The sequence below is a fragment of the Brachyistius frenatus genome, unplaced genomic scaffold (assembly GCF_029030835.1).
Source record: "Brachyistius frenatus isolate BFR_SWC_R1_liver_20210118 unplaced genomic scaffold, ASM2903083v1 Contig_3, whole genome shotgun sequence".
Classification (NCBI taxonomy): Eukaryota; Metazoa; Chordata; class Actinopteri; family Embiotocidae; genus Brachyistius; species Brachyistius frenatus.
In genome coordinates, this window is record NW_027210602.1 from 4114159 (window position 1) to 4140575 (window position 26417).

Below are 26417 nucleotides of genomic sequence, written 5' to 3' on the forward strand. Positions count from 1 at the left end.
TCCTGACCCTCAGGCTGGAAAAGGTTGTTTTACAGTGGTGGCTGAAACTTTGTCCAGCCCATGTGCTTTTGGGGGAGGCTTTCTTTGCTGAATAAGCTTTGGCCTTCATTTTAAAGTATAGTAACAGGATGGTGTTGAGGTTCATGTGGCAGATCAACGATCAACTGTAAAGTTTATTCTGTTCGACAGCTTCAGATCACCAACCAAAAAAAAACCACCATTGGCTTTTTGAGGTGCGGCACATGTCAAAGATGTGTCATACCTTTTTAGTTTTGCTGACTAACATTTCTTCCAGTTTGTCTCTGGGGTGTTTGAGCAACCGCCGCCCTTTTGTTTTTCATACAAATCAATGATAGCAGCATGTGTTGTAATGCTCTTGCTGTTCTACAGCTGAAAACTGGTTAGGCGAGAGTCTTACCTGGGTGGGAAAATACTGCTGGAAGAGTCAGTGATTTGGTGCAATCTGCATAGATACTTTCAAAAGTATACTTCTACCAATTGAAAGCAGGATCAAGATTTGCGCTTTACTTCATGCACACATCAAAATCTATTTTAGAAATGTGTAATAAGTATAATGCCAGAATTAGACTCCCCTCTGCTTTTACAATTTAGTACCTACACACACCATTTATACTGGTTATATAATGGTAGCTCTTCACATTGTGGACTGCTTTCGTTTTGCCTGTCAGAAAGAGTTTTATTGTGTGAATTTAGGCTCGTGTTTGCAATTAATTTACAATTAATCATTAAGGTCAAGATCATAATGTCAAGAGTTTCCAGTATGAATGTGCAATTTACCACTTGTCATGTTTTGGAGAGAAAACTATGAATCAACTGAAATATAGTAAACCAAGAGCCGGTATTGCTTTTTTTTTGTGTGTAATTTATTCCTGACAAAAATCCTCTGAAGGATCTATTTTTTTTTTTTTTTTTTTTTTTTGTAAAGTGGAAAGTTTCCTTTTAAATGTATCACAGACTCCGCGCCCACCTCGCCCGCCCCGCCTCCGGCAGACGCCGGTCGAGCGAAGCGAGCGAACCCGACTATCGGCCGACGGACTGCGAGGCGGCCAGAGAGCGAGCGGTCTCCGGAGCGGATGAAAGCTGACTCTTTAAATAAGTTCAGCCTCTTGTCAGTGTACGTTGGGCAGCAATGAGTACATCGGAGTCCTTGGATCGGATGGAACTCTGTGAAAGCCTCTTAACATGGGTAAGTCATCCAAAATAGACTCGTTTCTTCCTCCCTCACTTGACAGCTCTCCGGCGCCGACGAACGCCAGCTAGCGTACGTTGCTAATGCTAAGCTCGAGGAGCTAACGGCGGTAACGTTAGCTGGTCTCGAGGAACGTGACACGAGCTCACGTCGGTGACGTATGCAGGCCAGCTGTTCGCTGCTTTAGCATGCTGATGTGTTTGCTCGCTAGCGGGTCGAGCTACCGCACCAAAAAAATAACCACGGCAAAAAAAAACACACAAAAAAACGGAGAGGTTTTTATTCTGTCTCCTGGGCTGTTACCGAGCGTTCAGCCTAACTTTACTAAATATCTGCCTGATGTTGTTAAAGAGGTAAAGACGGATCCGGCAGCACGGACATCGGCCTTGTTATGATTTAACGTTTCTTTGCATCGGGGATTTTTTTTTTTTTTTTTTTTTTTCCTCCTCGTCTGAATTCAGCATCGCTCCGTGTCTGCTTCTGGGCTGAATTCCTGTCATTGTTGTCCTTTTTTTTTTTTTTTTCTCGCTTTTCTTCTCCCCCCCCTCTCTCTCATTCCTTCTTCTGGTCTAATTGTCAAATACAGGCTAATTTCCTGAGCTTGGGTTTACAACGTGACCCTAAACCTTTCCAGAGGTTTAAATTACCCAGTGGAGAAGTCTGGAGGATCACCTGCTTCCGATTGGGCCGTGTTTACATAATTGACTCTGTGCTTGTAGATGGGACGACACTGATCAAATGTTGTTGTTGTTTTTTTTTTTTATGCATTTCATATTGTTTTAACAAATCGTTCATGTTTAATAAATGATCGCTTTCCGAGAAAAAGAAAAGTAAAGTGAATATGCTAGCCAAGCACACATAGAGCCTGCTCTGGACACACACAATGGTGGGTAGGTGTAACGTACAAGAAAAAGGCAATAGTTCATGTAATTAATACCAATACTTGAGTGTGTGAAAAAATAAATGTGATTGGCAGGCCGGGGGAGGGGTGGGGGAATGATCAGGCTCAGCTGGGTTGGCTGGAGTAGGATGTAAGACACTGACCTGAAAACACCCTGTGAATCTTAAGAACCTCACTTGAAGAGCTGTCCTGAAACATCAGTAGATACACGCTGGAAGTGAACTTGTAGATTCCCCTCAGTGAGATCAAACAACTAAACCTGGTGGTCACAGTATTCATGTGGCAGGCAAACATTCCTCACATACCTGTGAACTGTGACGTCACTGAGTCTGACTGATCGTTAGTTTAACAGAAGACTGCACCTCCTTACGAAATAGCAGCTGTTTCAGTGCAGTGGGAAGGAGGAGTATATTTGATTTTCATGGAGAGTTCACATGAGCCTGGCTGCGCCTAATTATTGCTCACAGCTTTAGTTGTCTTCACTGTGATTATAGTTTTGAAACCCTGTTCGCATTAAGGTTTGCGCAAGGGCGGACCGATCAGCGACCAGTGTCGGTGGTTAAACGCCATGATGTTGAAGTTGAGGGTTTTTGTCTGAATGTAGATAGTGGTAGAGTTTCTGCCAGTTTTGGTGCATATTATTATTATCAGTGCCGATTGGTTAAAGGCTGCTTTAATAGTTTTAAAAAATGAACCTGAGATCTGCAGCCTGTAGAACGCAACTGGAAAAGATTTCCTATGGCAGGTGGAAAGACTCATATATCGAGTTTTTTTTTTAAGTCTGGCACCACCAGGCTAGGTTTTTGCCCGATGATACAAAAATGTGCACGTTATTAGGCGATATTATAATCACGATGCAAATTTAATGTCATTATGAGTTAATGTGAGGGCTTTTGCGGCCAATTATTTTTTTAGTTCTAGTCATGTGATGTCTGCATATACCACAGCTCGACAATCTCCTTTCCCAGCTGTTTTCACAAACCCTTTAGGTGTGGATCTCAGTCCAGCCGATCTGTTTGATTTCCGTGTACCTGAACTCTGGGTTCATGTGGCGTACTCGAGCAAATATGATCGTTTCTTGTTATGGTTTTACAAAACTCACATGGTAATTTCTAAAAGTACATAAATAACACGGTTATGTTACAGCTTGCTAGTGTTTGTTTTACATTTTGTTGCCCTTTGTTGTGTGCTGCGATATCGTATGAAATACTTAAGCTTTTGACAAAGCATTTTTTTGATTGAAGGGTCAATTGTATTTCCACACTCAGATATTCTTATTTTTCAATGCAAGCATTAGTTGTGATGAACAATTTCTCGTACCAGAAAGTACTGAAGCAGGGAGTATGTCAATGCTACAGCTTTTGGTCAGATGGGTAGCTCTATTGAACTGTAAAGGGCATTTTTAAGCCTTGTATGAGCATCACAACAGTACAAGTTCATACAATTTACAAGGGGACAGAGAAAATACTTCTCCAAAAGATGCAGTCGTGGCTGTTGACCTCCTTTTACTCTGCAGTCAGTGCTTCAACGTTCCACCACGATTAGTGTAATCATAATAAGCTGATTTGGGAGGTGATCCTGATGATGCAGGGGACATGGCTTAGCCCAGAGCGATCTGTAAAAAGCTACTGAAACTGAATATCAACAAAGTATGGATAGGTTCCCTTCCATTTTTCACACCGGGGGCCTCATGCCTTTGACCTTCAGTCCAGGAACAACAGCGCAAAGGTCTATCACTGACTAATCGTTTTACCGTCGGTGTTTTCACTGCATTTACAAATCTTTCAGTAACTATCTGTCAAAACATTTAGTTTTTGATTCTTATGACCTTTAAGATTACAAAAAAATATGGATATCAGAATCCATAATTCAGCCCCGCTTCGCTGCTCAGACAAATACATCAGCCGTTTGCAGCAGAATGTTTGCCGTTTGACTGACTGACCTTTTTTAGCTGCTGCAGTTACTAAACGGGTTTTTACATTTGTGCCCGATCAGCATTCAAGGCATTACGTGTGACGCAAATAATGAACCTCTAAACATACAGCTTGTGTCCCGTCTGTAATTGCGATGGAACCGGTAATATGAAGCTTCATTCACGGAGAGCTTAGTGCCTGAACTATGTCCTCCACGGGGTAAAGCAACCCACCTGCACTGCTCCACTGTGGCTTCACAATAGACAGAACAAGGGCACGCATTCCTTTCAACAAAGCATTATATATATATATACAGTGAACCCTCGCTATAACGCGGTTCACTTTTCGCGGTCTCGCTACTTCACGGATTTGCATCGTGCATTGTGTTCTGCATTCTGATTGGCTAAACAGTCTCTCCGCTTCTTCTCTACCTGTTTGTCAATAACGTTGCGGTTTAATATGTACACGTACGTAAAACAGCTTGCCAAATTAAAAATAATCGATGGTGGCATGTCGGTTTATAAGAATCTTTTTGCCCAGAAGAAAAAAGAGCGACAACAACTACCGATAACTATGTTCTTCTCTCGAAAAACCACACCTGCACCGCCGGCTTTAGAAGAAAGAACCGCTGCAGAGCGGAGTCAGGATGCAGCGGCTCAGTCAGAAGAGCCGTGAAATACACGAGTCACTATTTGTCCGACTGTACTTTGTACTTTGTATTTGTTTTCATAATCATTTTTCATTTCCTCCCGTTCTAATCCAATGACTCGGGTCGCAGTGGGGCGGTGCCGATCTCAGCAATTTGAAGCCTTCAGTTCGTATTGATGATTAAAATTATTATTTTACAGTACAGTAGTTATTTGTTAAAAAAAACACATTTATACAGTACTTTTATTTGTTAAACAAATGCTTGGGCTTGTAAAAAGGTTTTGTTCTTTGGTTTCAATGTATTATGGAGTATTTCATTGTATAATAATTGTAAAAAAAATAAAGGTTCCTACTTCACGGATTTCACCTATCGCGGTCTCTATTTGGAACGTAACCCCCGCGATAAACGAGGGTTCACTGTATATATATATATATATATATAATGTTCATCAAAATAATGGAAAAGACAGTGTTGGATGTTTTGGGCTTTAAGCAGCTGCTAGATTGAAAATGACTTGAGTTTTAACTTTTAAAGCCCAGCTGTATCCAAAATATCCAACCTGGCATCAAGCCCCTGGTATATTCCATGTTACAGGGGCCATTGAGTCATTTCTTTCACATAAATACTTTTACACCGTGTTGACAGCTACTGACTGCTTGTCATGCTGTCACGCTCGTTGCCTGCCAGCGTGTTTGTGACGGGGCGGTCCATCCTATGTTTTCTTTCCTGCCGCGTCGCGTCTTTCCTGCGAAGGGAAATGATGAGACCAAATGTTGGCGTGGTGGAGAGCCGTCGCCAAGTTTAGAACAATCGAGTCCTGCCATGATGTTTGTTGCGTTTCATTTCTCTCGTTTTGTGTCGCTTATGTTTTAGTGTTTAGTGTTCGTTTTTTGTTTTTGTTTTGTTTTTTTACACCAGTGGTGTCGAAAACAGGAAATCAGAACGAAACCCGCTATGCAAGATAATGTAGCACCACAGGAAAGCGTTTCATCTCGATTGAGCTGTAGTATGAAATAGGCAGAACTGTTAGATCCTTGAGGAAACACCGTATGTAATTAAAGCAGGTAAAGTTTCTCCATCCTCCCACCGGTAATACGCGTTTATGTAATCTGGGGGTAATGTTTTGGTTCTGTCGGGCGTGTTGGCTCCGGGCCAGCGGCTGCGTTTGGCTGCGAGCCGACTCGCTGAGAAGGTTTCTTATTGCTGCCTTAAAAACCCTGCGAGCCAGTTGACGAGTTCGTTTTCATTGACACAGTCACACAACTAATAGGTCCCCCGAAGGTCATGACAGCAGAGACAAGAGGCAAAAACTGTTTAAAGTTCACTGTGGTATTATTTTCCATTTCCTTCATATCCCAATAAAATACAACAGCAGTCTAAAACCTTTCTGTCTGGATGATGTTGTCCACTGATGGATGTTATTGTGAGTGTCATCTTCATGCCATGACAAGTGTGTCCTACTACTGTTTAAAGCGTCGAGTGTTTTTGTGTTCACTGATCTCTCTCTTCACCTCTGGTAACGGTAACGTAGCGCTCCAAGTTGCTTTGACTTACTGAAATACTTCTCAAGGTCCCAAACCTATCCATGAAGAATTAAAAATGAAATGAAATCAAATGCATTTTCTTTAACTTTGTTTGAACTCGTTCACAACAGATACTGGCATTAGTGCAGTAGTTGGAGAGGATGTTGTTCTTGCATCATGTTTATTTTAAGAACAGTTGTCCAGCCACTAGTTACTCAGCAGTGAACCGAGACGGCAACGAGTGAAATGGCGCGTTCGTACTTCTTGTTGCTTTTCACAGTAACATCTCCCAGTCATCAGAACATGAAATTGGAATGGGTTTTATGCTTGAAATAAATACAATCTGAAAATATATGTGACTATATACAAGTCTAGCTTGGGTCTGACTTGAAGCACTCAGCTCAGCTCCTCAAGTGGATCCAGAAAAAAAACCTCTCATCAGCGAAGACACACAACGCGTGTCTTCGCTGATACGCGAGCCGTCAAACTAGTTGGCCAACATGTTGAGATTCTCGATTGCTGACCTTTGCTCTTAGCGAATCGCCAGCTGGAGGCCTGAGAGTTTCATCTTGTATTTGAGCCACGTCATGAAAAGTGAGGCGGAGCAATGTGCAGGCAGAATTTCAACCTAGTCATTTTCTTCCTGTTATAATTCCAACATTCCTGCTCTTAGTTTCCTCTCCTCCTTCGGCACTTGGACTGTTGGCATGCGGACTGAGGAAGAGACACTTGTGTACCGGCAGCAGACTTTGTGCCTGGAGGATACCGGTTAGAGACGAATATGAAGAGTAGAAAGACAACAAAGACGAGCGAGGGAGTTGGGAGAGGAAGAAAGGGATCTGAAAAAAAAAGCTGATAGAGGTGATGTATTAGAAGCTGAGCAGGGACGACAAGCAAAGTTTGCTTTCACTTTCTTCTGTTGGCTGAACATCAAGTAAAGAAGGTGAAATTGAAAAGCAAACGTCAGTATAATTTCAAGATAATACTGTGTTGAGAGTAAGGATGTTGGCTGTTAAATATGAAGATGTGACTATTTTATAGACTGTCCGGCACTCAGGAAATCTGTCGTGTGCTCTCTTTTGTTGCCGAGTGCACGGCCACCAGGACCTTCTGCTGTCCCCGTCTGCACCCACAAATCTCCCCTGGTGGAGGCTGCGGCCAGCGAGCCGTTGCCCTGGCGAAACGGTCCTCGTGGTCAAACGCGCCCCCCTTTGCCTGTTCCTCACTGCTGACCTGGCGACGCAGTGTCGCCGGCGTTGCTCCGAGGGGTGACGACCTGATGACGGCGCGGTGTCCCCGTCTGGTGAAACCTCGTCTCGGCCCGCCACTCCCCACCTTAACCGCCGGCGTGGTGCGGCGATTCGCCGTGGTCATCCTTAGTGTGCCTCCGGCGAAGGGTTCAATATCTTTGTGTAAGATTACTCGTATTAAAAAAAACAAAAAAACAAGCCTGTTCGATTCAAAGCATGTCAAGTCTTTTGGTACCGGTGTCCGACAGATTCAACTCATCGTCTCCCAGGGAACAGCGCCAGTTGAGAGAAGCTGAATCCCACCCATGGAATAAATCGCGGGTCGGAAAGAGACGAGCTATGTCTGCACCTGGCTCATTACCATCACCAAGTAGTTTTTGAGTAGCTGATAACCCCTACGACTCAGACAGTGGGGCTCCGATTGTACCGGGCAGCATTCAGGTGCGGCTGTGTGGCTTGTGAACAGGATGCTCCTTAAAGGAAGGCGTCGTTGCCTCTCGTGTAGAACGTTTGTTGAATGTTTCCGACAGATTATATTCCAGATAATAAACTGGTTACGTTGTACAAGTGAATTGTTTCATCCTTCACCCAACACCGAACATATATGCGTCTGTTTGTTGTTTAGATCCAGACATTCGGAGTCGAGGCTACGTGCAAGACGGTAGATGACTTGACCAGTGGTGTCGTTATGGCCCAAGCTCTGCAGAAAATGTAAGTTTTTCTCCTTTTGACTGATGTATGACAATATTTGTTTTTATTAAAAAAAAAAAAAAAAAATCTTTCCCTCGTTGTAAAGTTTAGTTTTGTGAGTCCTGCGTGAACTCCTGCGTTAAGGGAATAAACCCGAGTGTACAAGAACTCCAGACATCATTGTCACTGATGAGCAGACATTAAAACATTCACTGACTCACTCCATCACTACGTCCAGCCTGTTACTCATTCAGAGCGCCAAATCAGCTCAGAGGATGACACCCCCCTCCCACACACACACCCTTTTCCCTGCCCCCAAACAGTTTGCGTCTGCTTAAAACACACATCACGCTTTCAATTCGGTTTTATTCAATTTCATTTATATATCACGGAATAAGAAATCTCAGGGTATTTAAGATAGTAAAGTCCTTATAAAGTACTTGTATAGTCCTTATGACGGAACCCAAGCAACACTGTATAATATAACAATTTTCTTTTCGCTGTCTGAATTTTCTAGAGACATGGTGTATTTCAATGATGCTTGGATCAGTAGAATCAAACCAGAAGTTGGAGACAACTGGAGGTTAAAGGTAAGAGACACGTATTCTTGGTTTTAGGAGTAGCGATGTGTGGTTTAGTGTTTTTGTGGGACGCAAGCTTCTTTTTTTTCTCCTTCAGCCACATGAAATAACAGATATAACACAAACTTATCCTGAACTGGTAGTTATATCTTGGCACTGTATATTTCTGATGACCTTTTTTTTTGTTGTAAATCTCATGTTTAAAACTTGTATTTTTTAATATTCTGCAGAAACATTTACCCGAGTTCTCTTTCTTTTTTTCAGGTCAGCAATCTGAAGAAAATCCTAAAAGGCATCCTGGACTATAACCAGGAGGTAAGAAGACTTTATAGTTCTCTTTTTAAAAATCCGTACCCAGAATCCAAACTACAGTTGGATATACTTGTAATGCTGGTAAAATTTGAGACTTTCTGTTTTACTCTTTTATCCTTTAGCACAACACAGGTCCTATAAATCACATTTTTATATCATGAAAGATTGAAATTGTTTTCAAAAACATTAAACCTTTGTCCCCTTCTAGATCTTAGGCCAGCACATTAATGACTTCACACTACCAGATGTCAACCTTATTGGAGAACACTCCGACGCCGCAGAGCTCGGGAGGATGCTGCAACTTTTATTGGGCTGTGCTGTTAACTGTGAACAGAAACAAGGTACATATTGAATACACTATTGATCCTTGTCAATGAGTGCATATGAAAACAATTACTAAATGTCTGATATGCTTGAATTTTCCTCATAATTGTGTCTGTTTCTCTGTAATCTCAAGAATACATCCAAACCATCATGATGATGGAGGAATCAGTGCAGCATGTTGTCATGACAGCCATCCAAGAGGTGAGACTGTCATTCTGTTCAGACTTGGATCAAATAGGATTTGCCGGTGATAAATGATAAATAGGATTGAGAAGGTGAAATTGGTCAGACATTTTTTTTTAAATAACAAACAAATCAACTTCTTGATTTAATTTCCTTTCAGTAACAACAATTACCAAGAAGCCCTGATCATGTTGCAGTTTTTATGGAGAAAAGGCACTTTGAACGCGGATGCTCTTCATTACAAATTCATAATAACACCGATTAGCAATACCAGTATATCAATACAATCCTGACGATACCTATTTCTATAGCTGTGAGCGCTTCGCTTCTTCCAACCATCAACTGATTTTTGTGTTTCTGCAGCTGATGAGTAAAGAGACTCCGGTCACTGGAGGAAATGACTCCTATGTGGATCTAGACAGACAGGTATGGAGACGTTAAAGAATCCTCGTGTTGTTACTTTTAACACGTTTCTTTTCATGTTTCACTCTCCTCCTTTCGGACTTCAGACATGAAATACAGCTGAATCTGTGGAAAACCTGAATTCTGCTGAACCACTGTGCTACTTGTGCTATTATTACTGTGTACAAACTGTTTCTTTGTAGCTCTTGATTCAAAAATGTCTGGGAAGTAAACGAGTGTTTTTGCAGCGTCAGCCGTACGAACAATGAATCTGGTGGAGATGAAAGGAAACCTGCAGGCTTTTGATTGGTTCTTTCTGCCTGTTCTCAGCTGAAGAAGACGGTGGAGGAGCTGAATGATGCTATGGCTACCAAGGAAGAGATCGCACAGCGGTGTCGTGAGCTGGACATGCAGGTTGGTTTTCTGCAGTAATGATCCCCGGTGATTTAGGCTCTTTCATAGCTGCCAGTTACTTCATCACATGTCTGAAAGACTTTACCTAAAAAGACATAACCCTCGTCAGGTTGTCTTGCAAGTTAGTTATTACTATTGCACGCCATTACAGCCACTTTGTAAATAATTGGACATTAAAGTAGATATCATTATTGTTTATGTCATGTTGATATGATCCTGATAACCACGGTGGCAAAACTACAATTCTTTGAGTTTCTCCTTACTATTTCATAAAGTCTATATCATATGACAATATCCGTATCGATGGCCTTAATAATATAGCTTGCACCTGCTGTCGGATGTATAGTTTGAACTGTTGAATATCAGACAATACTCATTGGTATTGAGCAGTAATAACTGTAAAGACAATGCAATTTGAGACAGCTAATCTGAATATTAAAAGCATAAGTTGGTGAAAAATTTGAAGTAAAATGCACACTTGGATAACAGCACAATACAAAATACAAACCATTTGCACATGCAGCCCTGAATGAGAAGTTTTCTTCTTACTTTTTCTGCTGTACTCTACTAAACTGGTGGTGTCAGACTATAGTTTTGCAGATATTTTTGGTTTCACTTTAAAAGCAGCTCCTTTTTTGCCTCATTAATCTACAATTACAAGCTATCAAAACAGTCAATCCTGTTGCTCCTGATGGGCATGTCCTACACTTAATTATTTCCTTGTCAAATTGATTTATTTTTGTCTTCACAGTGATGCACACAAGAGAGTGAGAGAACACACCTTCTATGTATAAATTATATTGAATTATTTTACGTTTTGTTTCTGCTCATGGAAGCTCGATTGCAGAAAATTGGAGCTGTGCTTTAAAGGGTTACCTGCTCTCCTGTTATGTTGAATCAGTTTCCTCTTATTTCCTTATTTTTTTTCAATACTGTGTGCCTTGCTTTAAAGGCCTTCCATGTCCAAGAGGAGCGTGATAGACTGAGGTTAGAGTTTAATGAGCTAGAAGAGAGGGTAAATCCAAACTTTCTTTTTCTTTCTGTCTCTTTCTTCTGTCCATGGTTGTGTGCAAGTGTGTCAAATAGTCCTGGATTTTTTTTTCAGCCTGCTTGCACCAGATTCCCCCTTCTCCAAACCGCGTGTGCATGTGTGTGTACACGTTTGTGCGCAAGTGTTTGTGCACACGTATACACGTGGGCCTCTTGAGGCACACCAGCAACAACTGCAGTTTTGTCTGGGTGTGTCAGATTTCAGCCTTTCACTAATACGCCTCAGCGTTTTTGACTTTGCTGTGTCTCATGCTTTCCCACAGCAAGAGTATACAGCGAGGGGAAAGAGGTCGGCATTTCACCTCCAGAAGAGTCAATTCTTGGTAGAACTGTTGAATACATGTTAGATAGTCTACACATACTGTAAATTATTCTAATGTTCATATTTTTATATTTTCCCTTCTGGGATTGAGGGAAAAAAAAAAAAGACATCATTTATCTAAGATTTATCCCAGGTATTACCAGGACGCAGTCAACACGGTTGTATCTCATTTACTATATCTCAGTACCCATAGGAATTATATGTTCTTATGAATCCTTTTCTGGTTTCGAGAGTGAATGCAGCTGATTCCCACCTTATTTCCTGCTGTTTGAGCTGTCCTGTTCACATCTTTGATGTGATATTGGCTTGTTGCAATGAGAGAATTTTCACACTGGTGTAAGTTCTCTCGGTTGCTTCCACATAACGGTGTTACCAGCACTTAAATGACATACATTTTAGACAAAGAAGTGTTGAACAGTATAAAAAGCTGACATAGATAGTCTCATCAAAATAGTTCTTAATGAATTGTAAATTATACAAAAATAGATTCAGCAGGTGTATTATCAGTAAAAGCCTGAAGTTAAACCTGAAGTACATGCTATACAGTTTCATTTTCTTTCAGCAACAACATTCTCTGTAAGTAGTCTTCACAACTCTTTCTTTCTCTCTGTGAGTCAGGAGACATTAGATAAGATCCTTCTCACTTACAATGGTTATTTACTTTTGTGGATATCACTTGTACCAGTTTGGGGTCGTAGAAAGGTAACTTTCTATAAAAAGCAGAAAGGCTTTTGCTTTTATTTTCCTATATGTTTCAGGGAGGAGAAATGGATGTAAAGACCTTACATGACAGTTAATTTTACATTTTGAAAATAACTCTGCTTATTAACCTTACAAGGATGTTTGTATTTTCCGTTATCACATTTATGAGGGTCAGTTATTGTATTTGTTGAAGTACAAACGTGAATTAGTTATTAATTTGTTTTGTTTCAAATGTGTAAAAAAACAACAACAACAACATAAAAAATGGAAAAGACAACAACCAGCTTCTGCTTTGCTTTGTGTGGAGTTTGATTCTCTGTCTATCACATTGAGAAGACAACATCAACCCATGTAGCCCTCTTTGCTCTGTTGGAGTTTGTTGATTGGCCTTGTTGAAGTGTGTTTGGTGTGTGCTTGCTTTTTAGAACCAGACTTGATGCTGCACTGATTGTGAACCTAGTGAACTGAATGCCGTTAAGAGATTGTTACATGTATATTTAAGTAACTCAAGAGACACAATATGAAAATGCTCAGTTTCATTCAGCTCTAACTTGTTTCCCTTGTCTGCATCTCTTCATCTTCTGAACATCCTTTCCTGTCTCTTGTCCTCTTGTCCCATTCATCCCACCTTCTGTGTTCCCTTAAATCCCTCTTTCTTCCATGCCGTCCCATTTTCACCTCTCCTTACCCCTGTCCTCTTAACTCCTTTGATTCCATCTATCCCATTCTTCTTCAACACCTTCACTTCACCAGGTGGCAGCCCTGCAGGAGGAGAAGAGCAGTTTGTTGGCAGAAAACCAGCTCCTGATGGAGAGACTTAACCAGTCGGACTCCATCGAGGATATAAACAGCCCCGCTGGACGCAGACATCTCCAGCTGCAGACACAACTGGAGCAGTTACAAGAAGAAACTTTCAGGTGCCGTCTTGCAACACACACATTGAGATCTGACGCTGATGCCAACAAACCTTCAGTGATGATCATGACTGCGTTTGATTCCTTCTAGGTTGGAGGCAGCAAAAGACGACTACCGGATCCGCTGTGAGGAGCTCGAAAAAGAACTGTTGGATGTGAAGTCCCAGAACGAAGAGCTTGCGTCACTGGCTGATGAAGCCCAGTCTCTGAAAGATGAAATGGATGTCCTCAGGTAAGGTCGGGAAGCAAAATCTTGGCTCTCAACATGGTGACATTACCCAAGTTAACAATAAGGTAAAAGAATCTCATCACTGTTCATAGTTATCGTGTTAAACCTGAGAATGACAAGGTTAATGTTGACATTCATTACCGTACAGGTCATGTTTGTTGTGCACTTATTTACAATCGATTTTGCAAGTATCAATAGCTGTGATGCGATCCTAAAGGTGTAAGTAGTCATGGATTTTTATAACCCACGCGAGTCTATAAAACATGAAATCGATCAAGTGTTAAGTATCCCTAGCAGCTTGCTAAAACATGAACATGGAACTATAATTAAAGTTGTAGATGCTTTGAAAAGTAATAGTCTTGCATCAAAGCGCTGATGTATGTTAGAATTAGTCTGAAAAACGGCGATGACACAAACAGAGCCTCAGTAAAGCTTTCCCATCTCCTTTCTCTTCTACACATAACCTCTCAAAAACAAAACTGTTGTTTTCCACCCAGGCATTCATCAGATAAAGTGTCAAAACTGGAGGGCACAGTGGAACACTATAAAAAGAAACTGGAGGACATGGGACTTCTCAGGAGACAGGTACAGACACAGCTACTTAATATTTGTTTGTAATTGTGGTGAGTCCTATTTAGTTTTTCAAAATTTGCAATACCTAACACAGGGTCCATGAGTTTGTTATTTTAGTTGCCCCCCCTCGTGCCAGTCTGACAACTAGTAAATGTGTATGTCCATGCAGGTCAAGTCAGACAGCACAAAACTAAACTTGCACTGCTGTCCTTGTTTTCCAGAATAAGCTTATGGAAGAGAAGAACACAGTGTTGATGCAGACCAACGTCGGCTTGGAAGAAGAACTACGAAAGGCTAATGCTGCCAAGGGCCAGCTGGAGACATACAAGAGACAGGTACCTGACCAGCAGCCATGTCGCCGCTTATACACAAACATTATTTTCACTTCCCCATGCTGTGATGTAACCCAACTCTTTTTTTGGCACTCGGTTACAACGCTCTTTCACACGTGTATAGATATTTTGAGAGATCATGTCTTCTCTTGTATCGTCCTCACTCTGCGCAGGTTGTTGAACTTCAGAACAGACTGTCCGAAGAGTCTAAAAAGGCTGACAAGATGGAGTTTGAGTACAAACGTGTCAAAGAGAAGGTGGACTCTCTGCAAAAAGAAAAAGATGTATGTAAATTTCATTTGAATAATTTAAGGACTGATACACTTTAAATATTTGTTTACTGGGCAAAGAGAACATTTTTTATTTTCATAGAAATATCCTACTGTGCCATTTTATCGATGTCACATGTATTACAGCCAGAGGAGCAGAACTTTGTCGGTTACATTAGACCAAAGGCTGTAAATAACTGAACAAAAATTGCTGTTATTGTTTAGCACATTGACAGAGCAATAGTTCAGGGCCTGGAGGGGAATATTGACATTCTCTGTATCGGTCAGTCACACATTTTTAACTGTGTCCCTCTGTAGCGTATGCGGACCGAGAGAGACTCCCTGAAGGAGACTATTGAGGAACTGCATTGTGTTCAAGCTCAAGAGGGACAGCTTACATCGGGTAAAGAAATGTCGTAGTGGCTGAATACGATCAGTTGATCTTTTTCTTTTCTTAGGATGAGTACAATCTACTTCATCAAACCTAGTTGTTTTTAACTGGTATCTGTTTCCACAGGTTTGTTCCCACTGGTCAGCAACGATGGCACCGATTCGCTGGCCGCTGAGATCACCACCCCAGAGATACGGTATGTGAATATACGAACCCTGTGTTTTTGTTTCCCTTTACATATTTAAATGAACGAACAGGAAGTAGTAATGGTTGATGCAGATTCTCCTTCTATATTTATACTCAAACAAATGAAATGACTTTCGTGCTTTACAGAGTAATAAATAACAGCAACAAAACAAAACAAAACAAAAAAAAAAATCATAAAACCGAGGTTTTAATTTTGGTGTGGGAGGACATTAATCTTTTGTTTTTTGTTTTAGAAATACTGTCTATTGTCACACAATAGAAATTTACTTTAGATTTTGAACATTACAGTATGCCTGTGATGCTGTTACTCACTTTGTAGCCAGATGGTTTCTGTGCTGCTTTAAGGTAGATGAGAGGTCTCTCTGTACAGAGTTATGTAATAGCTTTGTGTGAGTTACATCAGACGGACAGCAGCTTTCCAAGAGGGCTGGGTTTTCTGTTGGCTGCATACAATGCTTTTTTTCAGCACTTGTAAACTGAGGAAAAAAAATGTGAATTTCTGTTGAAATCTTAATCCTGTAAAAGCTGCTTTTGGCTCAAGATAACCGAGTCCAAGCAGTTCATTACCCTCTCGACGAGGGCTAATGAAAAGGTGTTGGGCCCTGAGGAGAAGTCCTGAAAACTTTTAAAGATAAAAGGAAGATTTTGCAATAATGAGTTTCATGTCGATTTAATGTACATCTGCAGGTTGTCTGTTCAGCATCAACCTATTGCTTTTATAAGCATCATCTGGGATTGATCATCAAAGTTATCTAAATTGTAAATCAGTGAGGAAAAACAGCTGGAATTGTAATTTTTCTCTCAATTTACTGCACCTCTTCCAAAGTCAGCCGTTTCCTCCCCTGGCCTGACCTTTACTAGCCTGCAGCTGTGAGTTTGTCTGGAAACATTCAGCTGGTTCTTCAGTTGTGGAGGAGTCAGCAGCCACACCCTGAAAAACAGGAGTCAAGAGAGACTGACAACCAGCCTGACAAGCTGACAAACATCTGAAACAGACAGATAGACAGATAACAAAGCTTTTCACCTGCTGTTTTAGGGTTATTTAGGGAGTGTTATTTAGTGTGCTGTGTGCAGTGTGAAACCTTTCCTGTTTTGTTAATTTTGTATGATCTATAAAAAAAAAAGGGAAAGGGGTCAAATGAGAGTGGCTCACTTTCCACAGTAGTTCAACCAAATATGTCTAAAGTAGAGAACAACACTGCAGTTGTCAACTCTTTTTTTTTTTTTATGCTTACTGCATTCACCCACTACTGTGCCACTCTTGTCTTTGGCAGTTCTTGCTGTGAAAGCTAACTTTATTCACCTGATCCCCACCACAGACCGCTGAGAGGACACATAATTATATAATTTAACTCAAATAAAGCAGTGTAAAGGGATAGTTATTCACTTGGGTGAAAAGTACAAACTAAAACTCTGCAACAGTGGCTACTCGGTCTCAAATTTATTTTTAGCTTCAGAGTTGGCAGTCGTTCAGTCTGACGGCCGAATACTTGCAGTGTATAATTACGGCAGTATTTCATCAGTCTTTTTTTTTTTTTATTTCGCCAGTTTGTTTTCCTGGAAGAGTGAAAACACTGTGCCAGCAGTTGTTGCGTGTTTGCATCAGGATAATTTATTTCTAACAAAATCACCACCTTTGGTGTTATGAGGTGATCATAAGAGATAATCAGTTATCCTGCAGGTATTTGTTGATATAGTTCACTGAAGTAAATGACTTACTTACACTGATTATTTGAGCTATTATCTAGTGCAAGTCCAACAATTGAAGTTGGGTCCTCTTCCTGTTGTAGTTGAGGTTCCGCTGCCTGTGTTTCAAGTCACTAGTTTGTTTTCAATACTAACCTGAGCAACACATGCAATAATGTATCATACTGTACCTTTAGCCATGACAGTGTGATACCAGACTTGAGATATTAAAGCAGATGCTCCAAAGGGGTTTTGAGTATCGGTGTAAAATAGCCAGCTGTCTGTGTTCAGTATTATTTGAAGTTAACGATGATTTCTGACCATTGTGCTTTTCCAGAGAACATTTGATCCGTCTTCAGCATGAGAACAAGATGTTGAAGCTGGCCCAGGAAGGCTCAGACAATGAGAAGATCGCACTATTGCAGAGTCTACTGGAGGATGCTAACAGAAGAAAAAATGAACTGGAGACAGAGAACAGGTCAGTAAAGGGCACACAACAACCTCTTTGTCTATTCACCTAGATTTGAGTCACTTGTCCGCTCCTGTGTCGGAATTCGGTTCGATCCATTTATTTTTCCACAATGGTTTTCTTTGTCTGCTCCCGTGGAGTCAAGGACCTTTTAGCCAAAAGCCTGCCTCTCTGATGTTTTCTCTACCACTGTACATGTAGTTTGCACTTTGCTCACTGATTTGTTAAACACTATGTTGTCCGACTGGTCTTTCTGTGCTCGTTATCTAGGTTAATCAATCAGCGCTTGATGGAGGAGCAGGGTCAGGTAGAGGAGCTACAGAAGAATCTTCAAGAACAGGACTCTAAAGCAGATGACGTAAGTGATCAAATGTTTGCTCTGTACTCTTAGTATAACTCTTGATACCAGTTATAATCATCATATATCATCATATCATCACACCACACTTCCAGGACTGCAGTAAACAGTTTCTCCTGGAGGTTCATCTTATTTCTAAAGATGAGAAGATGCACCTCGGTGCATAGAAAACTGTTAAAGGGCACTTTTGATTTCCTTCTGTTGTACGTGACTCTTCATAACATTAACCATTGCTAACACCCTTCATATTTATGGTTTTGTTTTTCTTTGTACATGTACTTTTACAATTTTGTTTTTCTGTGTTGCATCTAACATATTCAACGCACGTTGTATCTGTGATGATGAAAAGAAAAAGGAGAAGTTTTTCATCATCAGCTTGTCTGCTCCTTGTCTTCTCCAAACTAGTTCATAGTATTGGACAGATGATATTTAGGAACATGAGAATTGGAGCACCTCCCAATAAGGTTCACGTATGAGAGAGAGTTGACGTGCATGCTTATCTTTGTTTGTCTTTACTGCATAATTCGCACTGATCTGAAACGCGTTGTCTTTTGTGGGATTTCTGGTTCCATTCCTGTCAGTCTGTATATTTGACATCTCATGACCAGCCGCATCGGTTTTGTTTTAATCATCCGTCTTTTCACTCAAGCTGGTCAGAGCGTTAATTTCCGTGTGCGCTCCAATATTTCTTTCAGATGAGATATGAGCAGCCTGCAGGTGCAGCCATTTAGAGAAAGAGCTAGTGTGTGTGAAAGATTGATTGTCACATCAATATAATATCATCCACTATGGCAGGGCTATGCTTTTTGCCTCTCAGTAAAAAAAAACCTGTCCATTGTCTTTTCAAAAAATGCTCCCACTGTCAGACTATAGTAAGTATATCTTTGTGATTCCAGCAAGTTCTCTGTTTTAGGCTTTGTTCTGTCGAGACCTGTTGTTTGTGTATTTTTTTTTAACTCCCTGGTTTAAATGCGTCTCAGCATTTAGTATACTTTGCACATTGTAAAAACTGTGCATAATGTAGTGCCAGTATCATCCAGAATCCACTTTTAGAGAATGAAATGGAAAAAAAACTCCCCCACTAGAAACCCAAGGCCCCTGTCTCCTCCTCTGACTCCACGCTGTAGCCAATCAGAGCATGCAATCTTTTAATACTCTGAACGTTTTGCACACTATCTGACTAGATACCATACCGGGGACTACCATTGATTCCAAATACATCATTGAAAAATCTTAATAAAGTAAAAACTGCTTTAATTGTACATTTTTGTTATTGTTACCCATTACAAATTTTTATTTGATTTCTACAAAACTGTTGATTACCTTTATTGAGCATCATTTCAAATTGCCGGTATAGTATTTGATCATATTTTCCAAAGTTATTTCTTCTACACTTCCCTCTTTTGGAAATCAACAGAAATCTGCTACAACTACTGACTTCTGCAACAGAATCACTCTTTGAAAATCACTCATTTTCTTTATTATGAGGGTTGTAAAATATCATTTTCATTTGTCCTTTTCCAGTCTTCCATTCTGAAGAAGAAATATGAGGAGCACATGTAAGTGATCGTCTGAGTCAGGACATTGTGGAATTTCATTTGAAGAGAATCTTTAGAGTTTTAAATTGAATCCTGGAATCTTTACCGAAGAAATGTATTTATTTGGTGCTTTGTTCTTTCTGTTAGGGAAAAACTACGAGAATTGAACAATGATTTGTTGAAGAAAAATGCCTTCATCGATGAAATGGAGCCTAAATACAATGCCAGCTGTGAGTTGGGAGTGAATTCTGGATGTGTCAAGCCTGTTGACGTTCATCCTCTATTGCCATCTATTCATTTTTTTTTTCTTTAAATAATTTAATGTGAGATGTTGCTGGACAGATACCAAAATATAACAAAAAAAGCACATACTGTAAATGAATTATTCACTGCATACCCAAAGCAAAGGACAAGCTAAACTAGGACATTGTTCCCCTCTCAGCCCAACGGGTGGACGAGCTCGAGGAGGCCTTGAAAAAGAAAGACGAAGACATGAAACAGATGGAGGAGAGGTATAAGAAATACCTTGAAAAAGCCAAGAGTGTGAGTATACTTTCATTCCCAAAGGAGCGTCAGATGAGCTTTCTTTTGCAGGGTGCAGTGTGGGCACTGCTGCTTGCTGTAGGTATACGACAACAGGAGATCATGTGGTCTGCTTCTTTACAGGTTATCCGCACGCTGGACCCCAAGCAGAACCAGGGTTCAGGTCCAGAGGTGCAGGCCCTGAAAAACCAGCTGCAGGAGAAGGAGAGGATGTTGCATTCACTGGAGGTAACCAGTCTTTCAGCTAAGAGTCGGGTGGTCAGGCAAAAGAAGGAGTGAACTCCACCAAGAAGCGTGTCCGAGTCCGTGTCCTTGTCCGTGTCCGTGTGTCACAACGTAGTGGCAATATTTGGAGACCACTTTTGTGTCGTTTAGAAAATTCTTATATTGCTTACATTTTTGTGCCGTTATGTTTCCTCCAAACAGAAAGAAATGGACAAGACAAAGAGCCAGCGAGATCACGAGGAGAAGCTAATCGTGTCAGCCTGGTACAGTATGGTAAGAAGGACCGATTACAGCTGGTGTTACTGGTCACGCATGTCCTTTTTTCATTTTATTGTGGCACTTGCAAAAGTAGAGCAATAATAAAACGGTTATCATACACAGATTATATATGACTGATAGCTGACCCCAAGCAATTGGCAAGTGTAAAATAGTGATAAGTTTAACAGACATTATTTTGAAATGGGGTTCTTTTTTTTTAATATTTCAAAACACATATTTTTAAATGCAGTTTTAAAAGTTTGACCATCTTTAACATACAGTGGATAGGTCTTTTTGCGTTGGCCCCATATTGCTTGTAATAAGCGGTCATCATTTTAGCCAGCAGAGGGCAACGTAGACTTTTCTATAACCTCAGTGGACAACAGTTTGCTCATAACATTTTGGATCAGTTGCTGGTGTTGATGTTCATGACTTGTTAGATCGGCACTTGTGTTGCATTTTATTTTCAGTATTTTCCTTTTCTCATGCATCAAGATTAGTTGACTGATGGAACCTGAATCGCTTGTGACTGTCTGACTCTGTGTTACAACAGCTGGTGCTCCTGCATGAGCCCTGGCACAACGTACCGTCTTGTTATACTCGTAGACCTTCAAAGCCATTAATGCTCTTTCTCCGTTTCTCTCCCCAGGGTATGTCTCTGCAGAAGAAGGCGGCCGAAGACCGACTCGCCAACACCGGTTCCGGTCAGTCCTTCCTGGCCCGGCAGAGACAAGCCACCAGCACACGCCGCTCCTACCCAGGCCACGTCCAGCCAGCTACCGGAAGGTAGAGATGGCAGTAGGGCAAAAAAAGAAAAATACTGCGACAAACTACCTTACAAATCCCCTGAACTCGCATACAGTAGACGTGCCTATTTTGAGGCACACTATTTCCATTCATTTCTAATCGAAGTCCTTGTTTTCCTGTTTTCTGCCTATTGATTTTCTTTTTTTTTTCCCCCCCTTCTCGATCAGATCCATGAGGTAGAGATGCCAGACAAGGCTGCCCAAATCTTGCACCACTTTCTTTTCTCTGACTAAGCATATTTTACTGCTGTGATGCAAGGCTCCTCTACCTTTTTCAAACCCCAGCATATTTGATAGGGTCTGACTAATCACTCCGAACGTCCTCTCTTCCTCCCTTTCAACCACTGACCTTCTTGAACTTGTACTCTGTGGCAAAGTTTTGCCACGCAGGTAATCTGGACCCCGAGGCTCAGAAGCATCGCATCCTCTCGACAAGTTATTGTCATTTTTGATTAGAGGAACCTCGCTCTACCTGTTCATGCAGTATTTATGCACATCTCTACCTGTAAAAACGTTGTGACGTTCAGTTTGTTGTTTGAGCGGAGCAGACAGACTTTCTCTCCTGCGTTATCCGTTTTAACTCTTTATGATGTAGCTTTAAGCTTTAAGTAAGTTTAAAAAAAAAAAAAAAAAAACGAAGCAATTTTCATTTCCATGAGTCAGTGTTTAAATTTTCTTCCATCTGACCTTAAATCAGTCTTAAACAACAAATACATGGCGGCATAGGAAGATGTATTATCACATGTAAATGTTTAGTTTGCTCGCTAAATAGTCGGAATGATCTAATTGAATGATTTTTTTTTTAATAGGATTATGTGATTTAGGAACAAAATGGGTCCCTGTTGGCTGGTCACAGTGCAGCAATAAGTTCTAAAGATCAGAAGGTGCAACCCACAGCTACTGTACATAACGGTGTACATTGGTTTGTCGTCTCTCTTAAAGAACAAAGAGCCCCCATCGAGCAAGACCACGTCACTTGGTTTTAGCTTTACCAGCATTTACAAGGTTGTATCAGACAACACCTTACGTGCCATAGCGTTAGATTTAAATGTATTTATTATAGCAGGCGTTCCCCATTAACACAACAGAACAAGAAATGCGTTGACAGTGACTCCGGACAGGAGATCTTTGCCGAGTTGCAGACACTGGGACTGTCTAGTTTAAAGGAATTTAGTTTGTAGATCACTTTTAATGCCAAAAAAAGATCTATTCAGCGTGGCACATTAAAGTGGACTTTTTTTTTTTTTTTTTTTTTTTTTGGTCATTTGACTTGAAAATCAGTTCATTGCTTTCATAGTTTAAAGAGGTTTTTCAAGGTGTGTTAAGCAGTGTTTCGATAGGCGCTACACAGCATCTGCGACTTCAAATAGGAATCTTGTCTCGGTATGATTATTTGAACTGTTCCCATCCTCTCTTTAACCCATGTTTTGTTCCGTCTTCTTTGCATCGTCATTAATTCAGGCATATCACGGACGATTTCTTATTAACCTTGAAGTTCATTTACTGCGTGTCTGTTTAGGTCAGGGGCTAACGAGCCCTCTGCTGTCTGACCATTCCTTCTCTTTCTCCTCCCTCAACAGCAATGTCACTGCATGACTGGCGCACCAATGACCTGCCCTAAGCCTTGCCTGGCCTGGCCTGGCCTGGCCTGGCCTCTCTGTGGCCGACACTGACCCCCCTCTCTCCCCCCTCCCCCTTGGCTGGGCTGTAGGCCGAGGCGCACAATGCATGAACTACCCGCCTGCGTACTGTTTGCATGACCTTGCATAGACTCGAGCCTGCGAATAACCAGCCCCACTAGCAGCAGCATGAGCACTAACAACCCTCTGCAGGGTCATGCATTATAACCTCCAGACAAGCCTGAGGAGGGATGGGGTCGGACGAGAACCCCCCCCCCCCCCCAATTAATTTATTTTCCACTGTTCCGGCTCCTTTCCCTTCTCGTTCTGGCGCTCTTTTGCTCCGGTCTCCTCCATCTCTTCTCCTCCTCCTCCTCCTCCTCCCTTCGTGCTCTTCATGGACACGCCTGCTTGTGCTTCCACACTGCATCAAGTCTGTTACAGTTCAACCTCTGACGCAAACACCCAGGAAGGGGCCAGAATATCGCAGCGTTGTCTGTCGGTCAACTACTTGAGTTCAAAAAAAAAAAAAAAAAAAAAGCCTTCATTGTAGGACCTGTCTGACTGCATCAGGATACCTCAATGTCATATTTCCACATATCTGTTTTTATTTACATGGTTGGAGGTCATATTTGAGAGGGGGAACCTGCAAATCAGTCTGCATAACAAAGTCACCTCCTCCTATAAACCTCTACACTAAGCGTGTATGTCGAGCCTCTCCTCAACCTGTTGCTAGATTGCATCTTAGAAGTGATATTTACCTCGAGTAATGGTGCCCTGCAGGTTTGCAGACAGATGGCAGTAAACGCATATGGTGGCTAAAAAGAGTGTTTTAAATAAATAGCATTGTTACAGATGCGTTTTTTTTGTTTTTTTTTAAAGTCCTCATTAAGCCTACTTACAATTTCTCTCACTGTAGGGTCTGGTTTTTGATTAGAAAATGCGTCTTTAACACGGTGATGATATTATTTTTTTTTGTGTGTGCTACTTGTTTGAGGAGCAGATGTGGTCTCATCAAGCAGAGTACAAGAAGCTCTGCTGAGTGCATTTTGTCATAGGTTTAAAACAGTTCACCCTAAAAACAAATGCAAATTTAATCTGATTATTGACAGAAAAATCTGGATATAAAACTGTACATTAGCTCAGGTAGGCTAATGTAGGGTCCGTTTACTTCACTGAAAGGGTTAATCAGCTAAAAGATGTGGAAAGGGATACCGTTGATCACAGGAACATTTACTATTTAAACATGCAGTGTTACACAAGACAGCAGTTGTAGTATCAGTAATATGGAAACTGATGTTGTTTTAGGTCATACCGTAAATTTTGTGTAGTTTTTTTTTTTTTATATATATATATATTTCTCTTATTTAAACATTTTCCGAGAGCTGAGAAAGCATGAAAACCACACCAGGACCTGAGGATATATGCATATTATAGGCATAAATGCATACTTTTATTTAAATGAGAGATGATTGAATCCTCTAATTTCGTGCCTTTGCTTAATATATATATATATATATCTAAAAAAAAAATATATATATATATATATATTTTTAGGATCAAAGGCAGTAAGATTTGTTACCTTACTGACTAGATTAATTGTGGTATTTGAGGAAAAATGACCGAGATGAGCTTTAAGTTCATCCACATTATAAATTATTTTGTTTAAAAAAACTTTTGTTGGGCTTAATGAGGGCTTTTCTTGTCAGTTTTAACCTGATTTACTTCTAATTGTTAAATTGAGTAACCTTAGTTTAATTCATGCCGTGCATTTTTATCTTAATGGCTTATTTATTCTTTTGCCGCTTGTACAGCAGTGTTAACATTTTTTTTTTTTTTTTTTTTTTAGTAGTATTATGCTATCACCACGTATACTGTTACAGTGGACGTGATGTTTCCATAGACATCAAAATACTGTTAAATACTTTGTCTTATGCAACAAAAGGAGGAGAAGGTTTGTAATAGTGTAGCGCTTGTTTCCATTGAATGATGGTGTCAAAACAGGTCGGTGTGAATTGGAGAACAACGGTTCCATTTACCTCCGGTTTCTTCAGGAAGAGGAGTTTCTTAGAAAATCACTGTGCTGAGAAATTGTCATGTTTGAATAGGAATGTTTTCTCTTTAACATAAAAAGCACATTTTACACTTTTAATTCACTGACCGGTTGGTACATTTACTGTGACCCTGTGAATGATTTCAAATGTTAAGTAACAGCAACAAAAGAGCGGGGGCCTTGTTTGTGGGTAAAAGGGTTTATTCGCTGCGAGAGGATGCATGTGCAACTGCATTGAAATGTTTCTAGCAGAGCGGATCAGGTTCCACATCATATGCATCAAATCAGTTTGTTTTCCAAAACCGAGTGGTGAAAAAGCATTTTCAGTATGAATTCAGCAAAGTAAAGAAGTGACATGTTTCGTCCAGGTTTCTGGTTGTTTCTTTTTAAATCCAAGTGTTGTAAACCACTCGCCATTAACATCCGCAGTTTGAGCTGTAAGTTATACTACACAGAACTCTTCGAGCCGTCCATCCCTACAAGTCGTTTTGGTAAGAAATCTTTTTATAATGGAACCCATCCACTTTGTGGTTGAGCTGTTGCAATTCATATCAGGGATGCGGGGAAACATTTCCCCGAAAGAGAAAGCAAGATTATCTTCTTCCCTTTCATCCCCATCTAATCTGCCACTGTATGTTGTTGCGTTTGTGTATGTATAGTCTTTTAATATTATCCGATTTCCCAAGTCAGCCAGTTTGGGCCGTTTTTAAACCGTATTAATACCAATTTCTTGTCAATAAAGTAAGAAAGGTGACTTCATCATGTGCTGTTCAAGTTGTGACTCAAATTCTTCCATCTTTACTCATGTTTGAGAACAAAAATCGAAATAAGAATTGCAGTAATTCTTTAAAAACTGTATTTTTTTTTCACATGCCTAAGCTAAAATGACTACCCAGTATTCCCTAATGTTACTTGACTGCTAACTGCACTTTGGGCCAGTTTAAATGCATTGGAGAGGTGAAATAAGCAACACGAGGCTATTAACAGTTCAGATTCATAACGTGTGCAGTGTTTGCCGTAACTTTTTTTTTTTTTTTACTCATTGGAAAACGTTTCTTTACATATTGAAGTAGCAAATAACCTTCCATTTGCCAAGTTTTATATTGCTTGTATACAAACACACTATGTACATACAGTATGTGATAGTGGTATAAGAAGTGTCTGGATATTTGAGAATGAGGAAAAATAAGAAACGTGTCTAGTTAGATGGATTTCATATAGCATCTGTCCGATGAGGACTTACTGATGAAAATGTGCTTCCTACACTGCAAACCTTGGAAATGACATTGTAAATAAAGCTTGTATAAAACAGGTTGCTTGTTTGTTTGATTTTTTTATTTTTATTTTTCTAAATTTTCTCTTGCTATAAGTCAACGGTGGAAAAAAAAAAAAAAAAAAGCATTCACATTCTTGACTTAAGTAAAAGTACTCCATTTCCAAGTACCTGCATGAATATCGAAAGCAAAATGGCGTTTATAATGAACACATTTTCAGTTTTTGGACTTTTCCCTCTAATCTTTG

The 26417-nt window shown here is 40.5% G+C and overlaps 1 protein-coding gene across 4 annotated transcripts; it reads left to right on the forward strand.

Moving 5' to 3' along the window:
- The first annotated feature begins 1056 nt into the window (after nucleotides 1-1056).
- hook3 (hook microtubule-tethering protein 3) lies at nucleotides 1057-26207 on the forward strand. Of its 4 annotated transcripts, none has more exons than XM_069703957.1 (25): nucleotides 1057-1207; nucleotides 8072-8157; nucleotides 8654-8726; nucleotides 8982-9032; nucleotides 9238-9370; nucleotides 9487-9554; nucleotides 9900-9962; nucleotides 10269-10352; nucleotides 11305-11367; nucleotides 13180-13343; nucleotides 13432-13572; nucleotides 14067-14154; nucleotides 14364-14477; nucleotides 14648-14758; nucleotides 15062-15146; nucleotides 15261-15330; nucleotides 17365-17505; nucleotides 17767-17854; nucleotides 19379-19413; nucleotides 19540-19622; nucleotides 19835-19935; nucleotides 20059-20163; nucleotides 20362-20433; nucleotides 21068-21204; nucleotides 21393-26207. In XM_069703957.1, the coding sequence occupies exons 1-25, from the start codon at nucleotides 1151-1153 to the stop codon at nucleotides 21403-21405; spliced, it is 2226 nt and encodes a 741-aa protein (XP_069560058.1). In that variant the 5' UTR covers nucleotides 1057-1150; the 3' UTR covers nucleotides 21406-26207. The 4 variants fall into 4 exon arrangements, with proteins under 4 accessions (XP_069560058.1, XP_069560049.1, XP_069560065.1 ...); XM_069703948.1 differs by having other exon boundaries at nucleotides 22805-26207; XM_069703964.1 differs by lacking the exon at nucleotides 11305-11367 and having other exon boundaries at nucleotides 22805-26207.
- The last annotated feature ends 210 nt before the right edge of the window (nucleotides 26208-26417 follow it).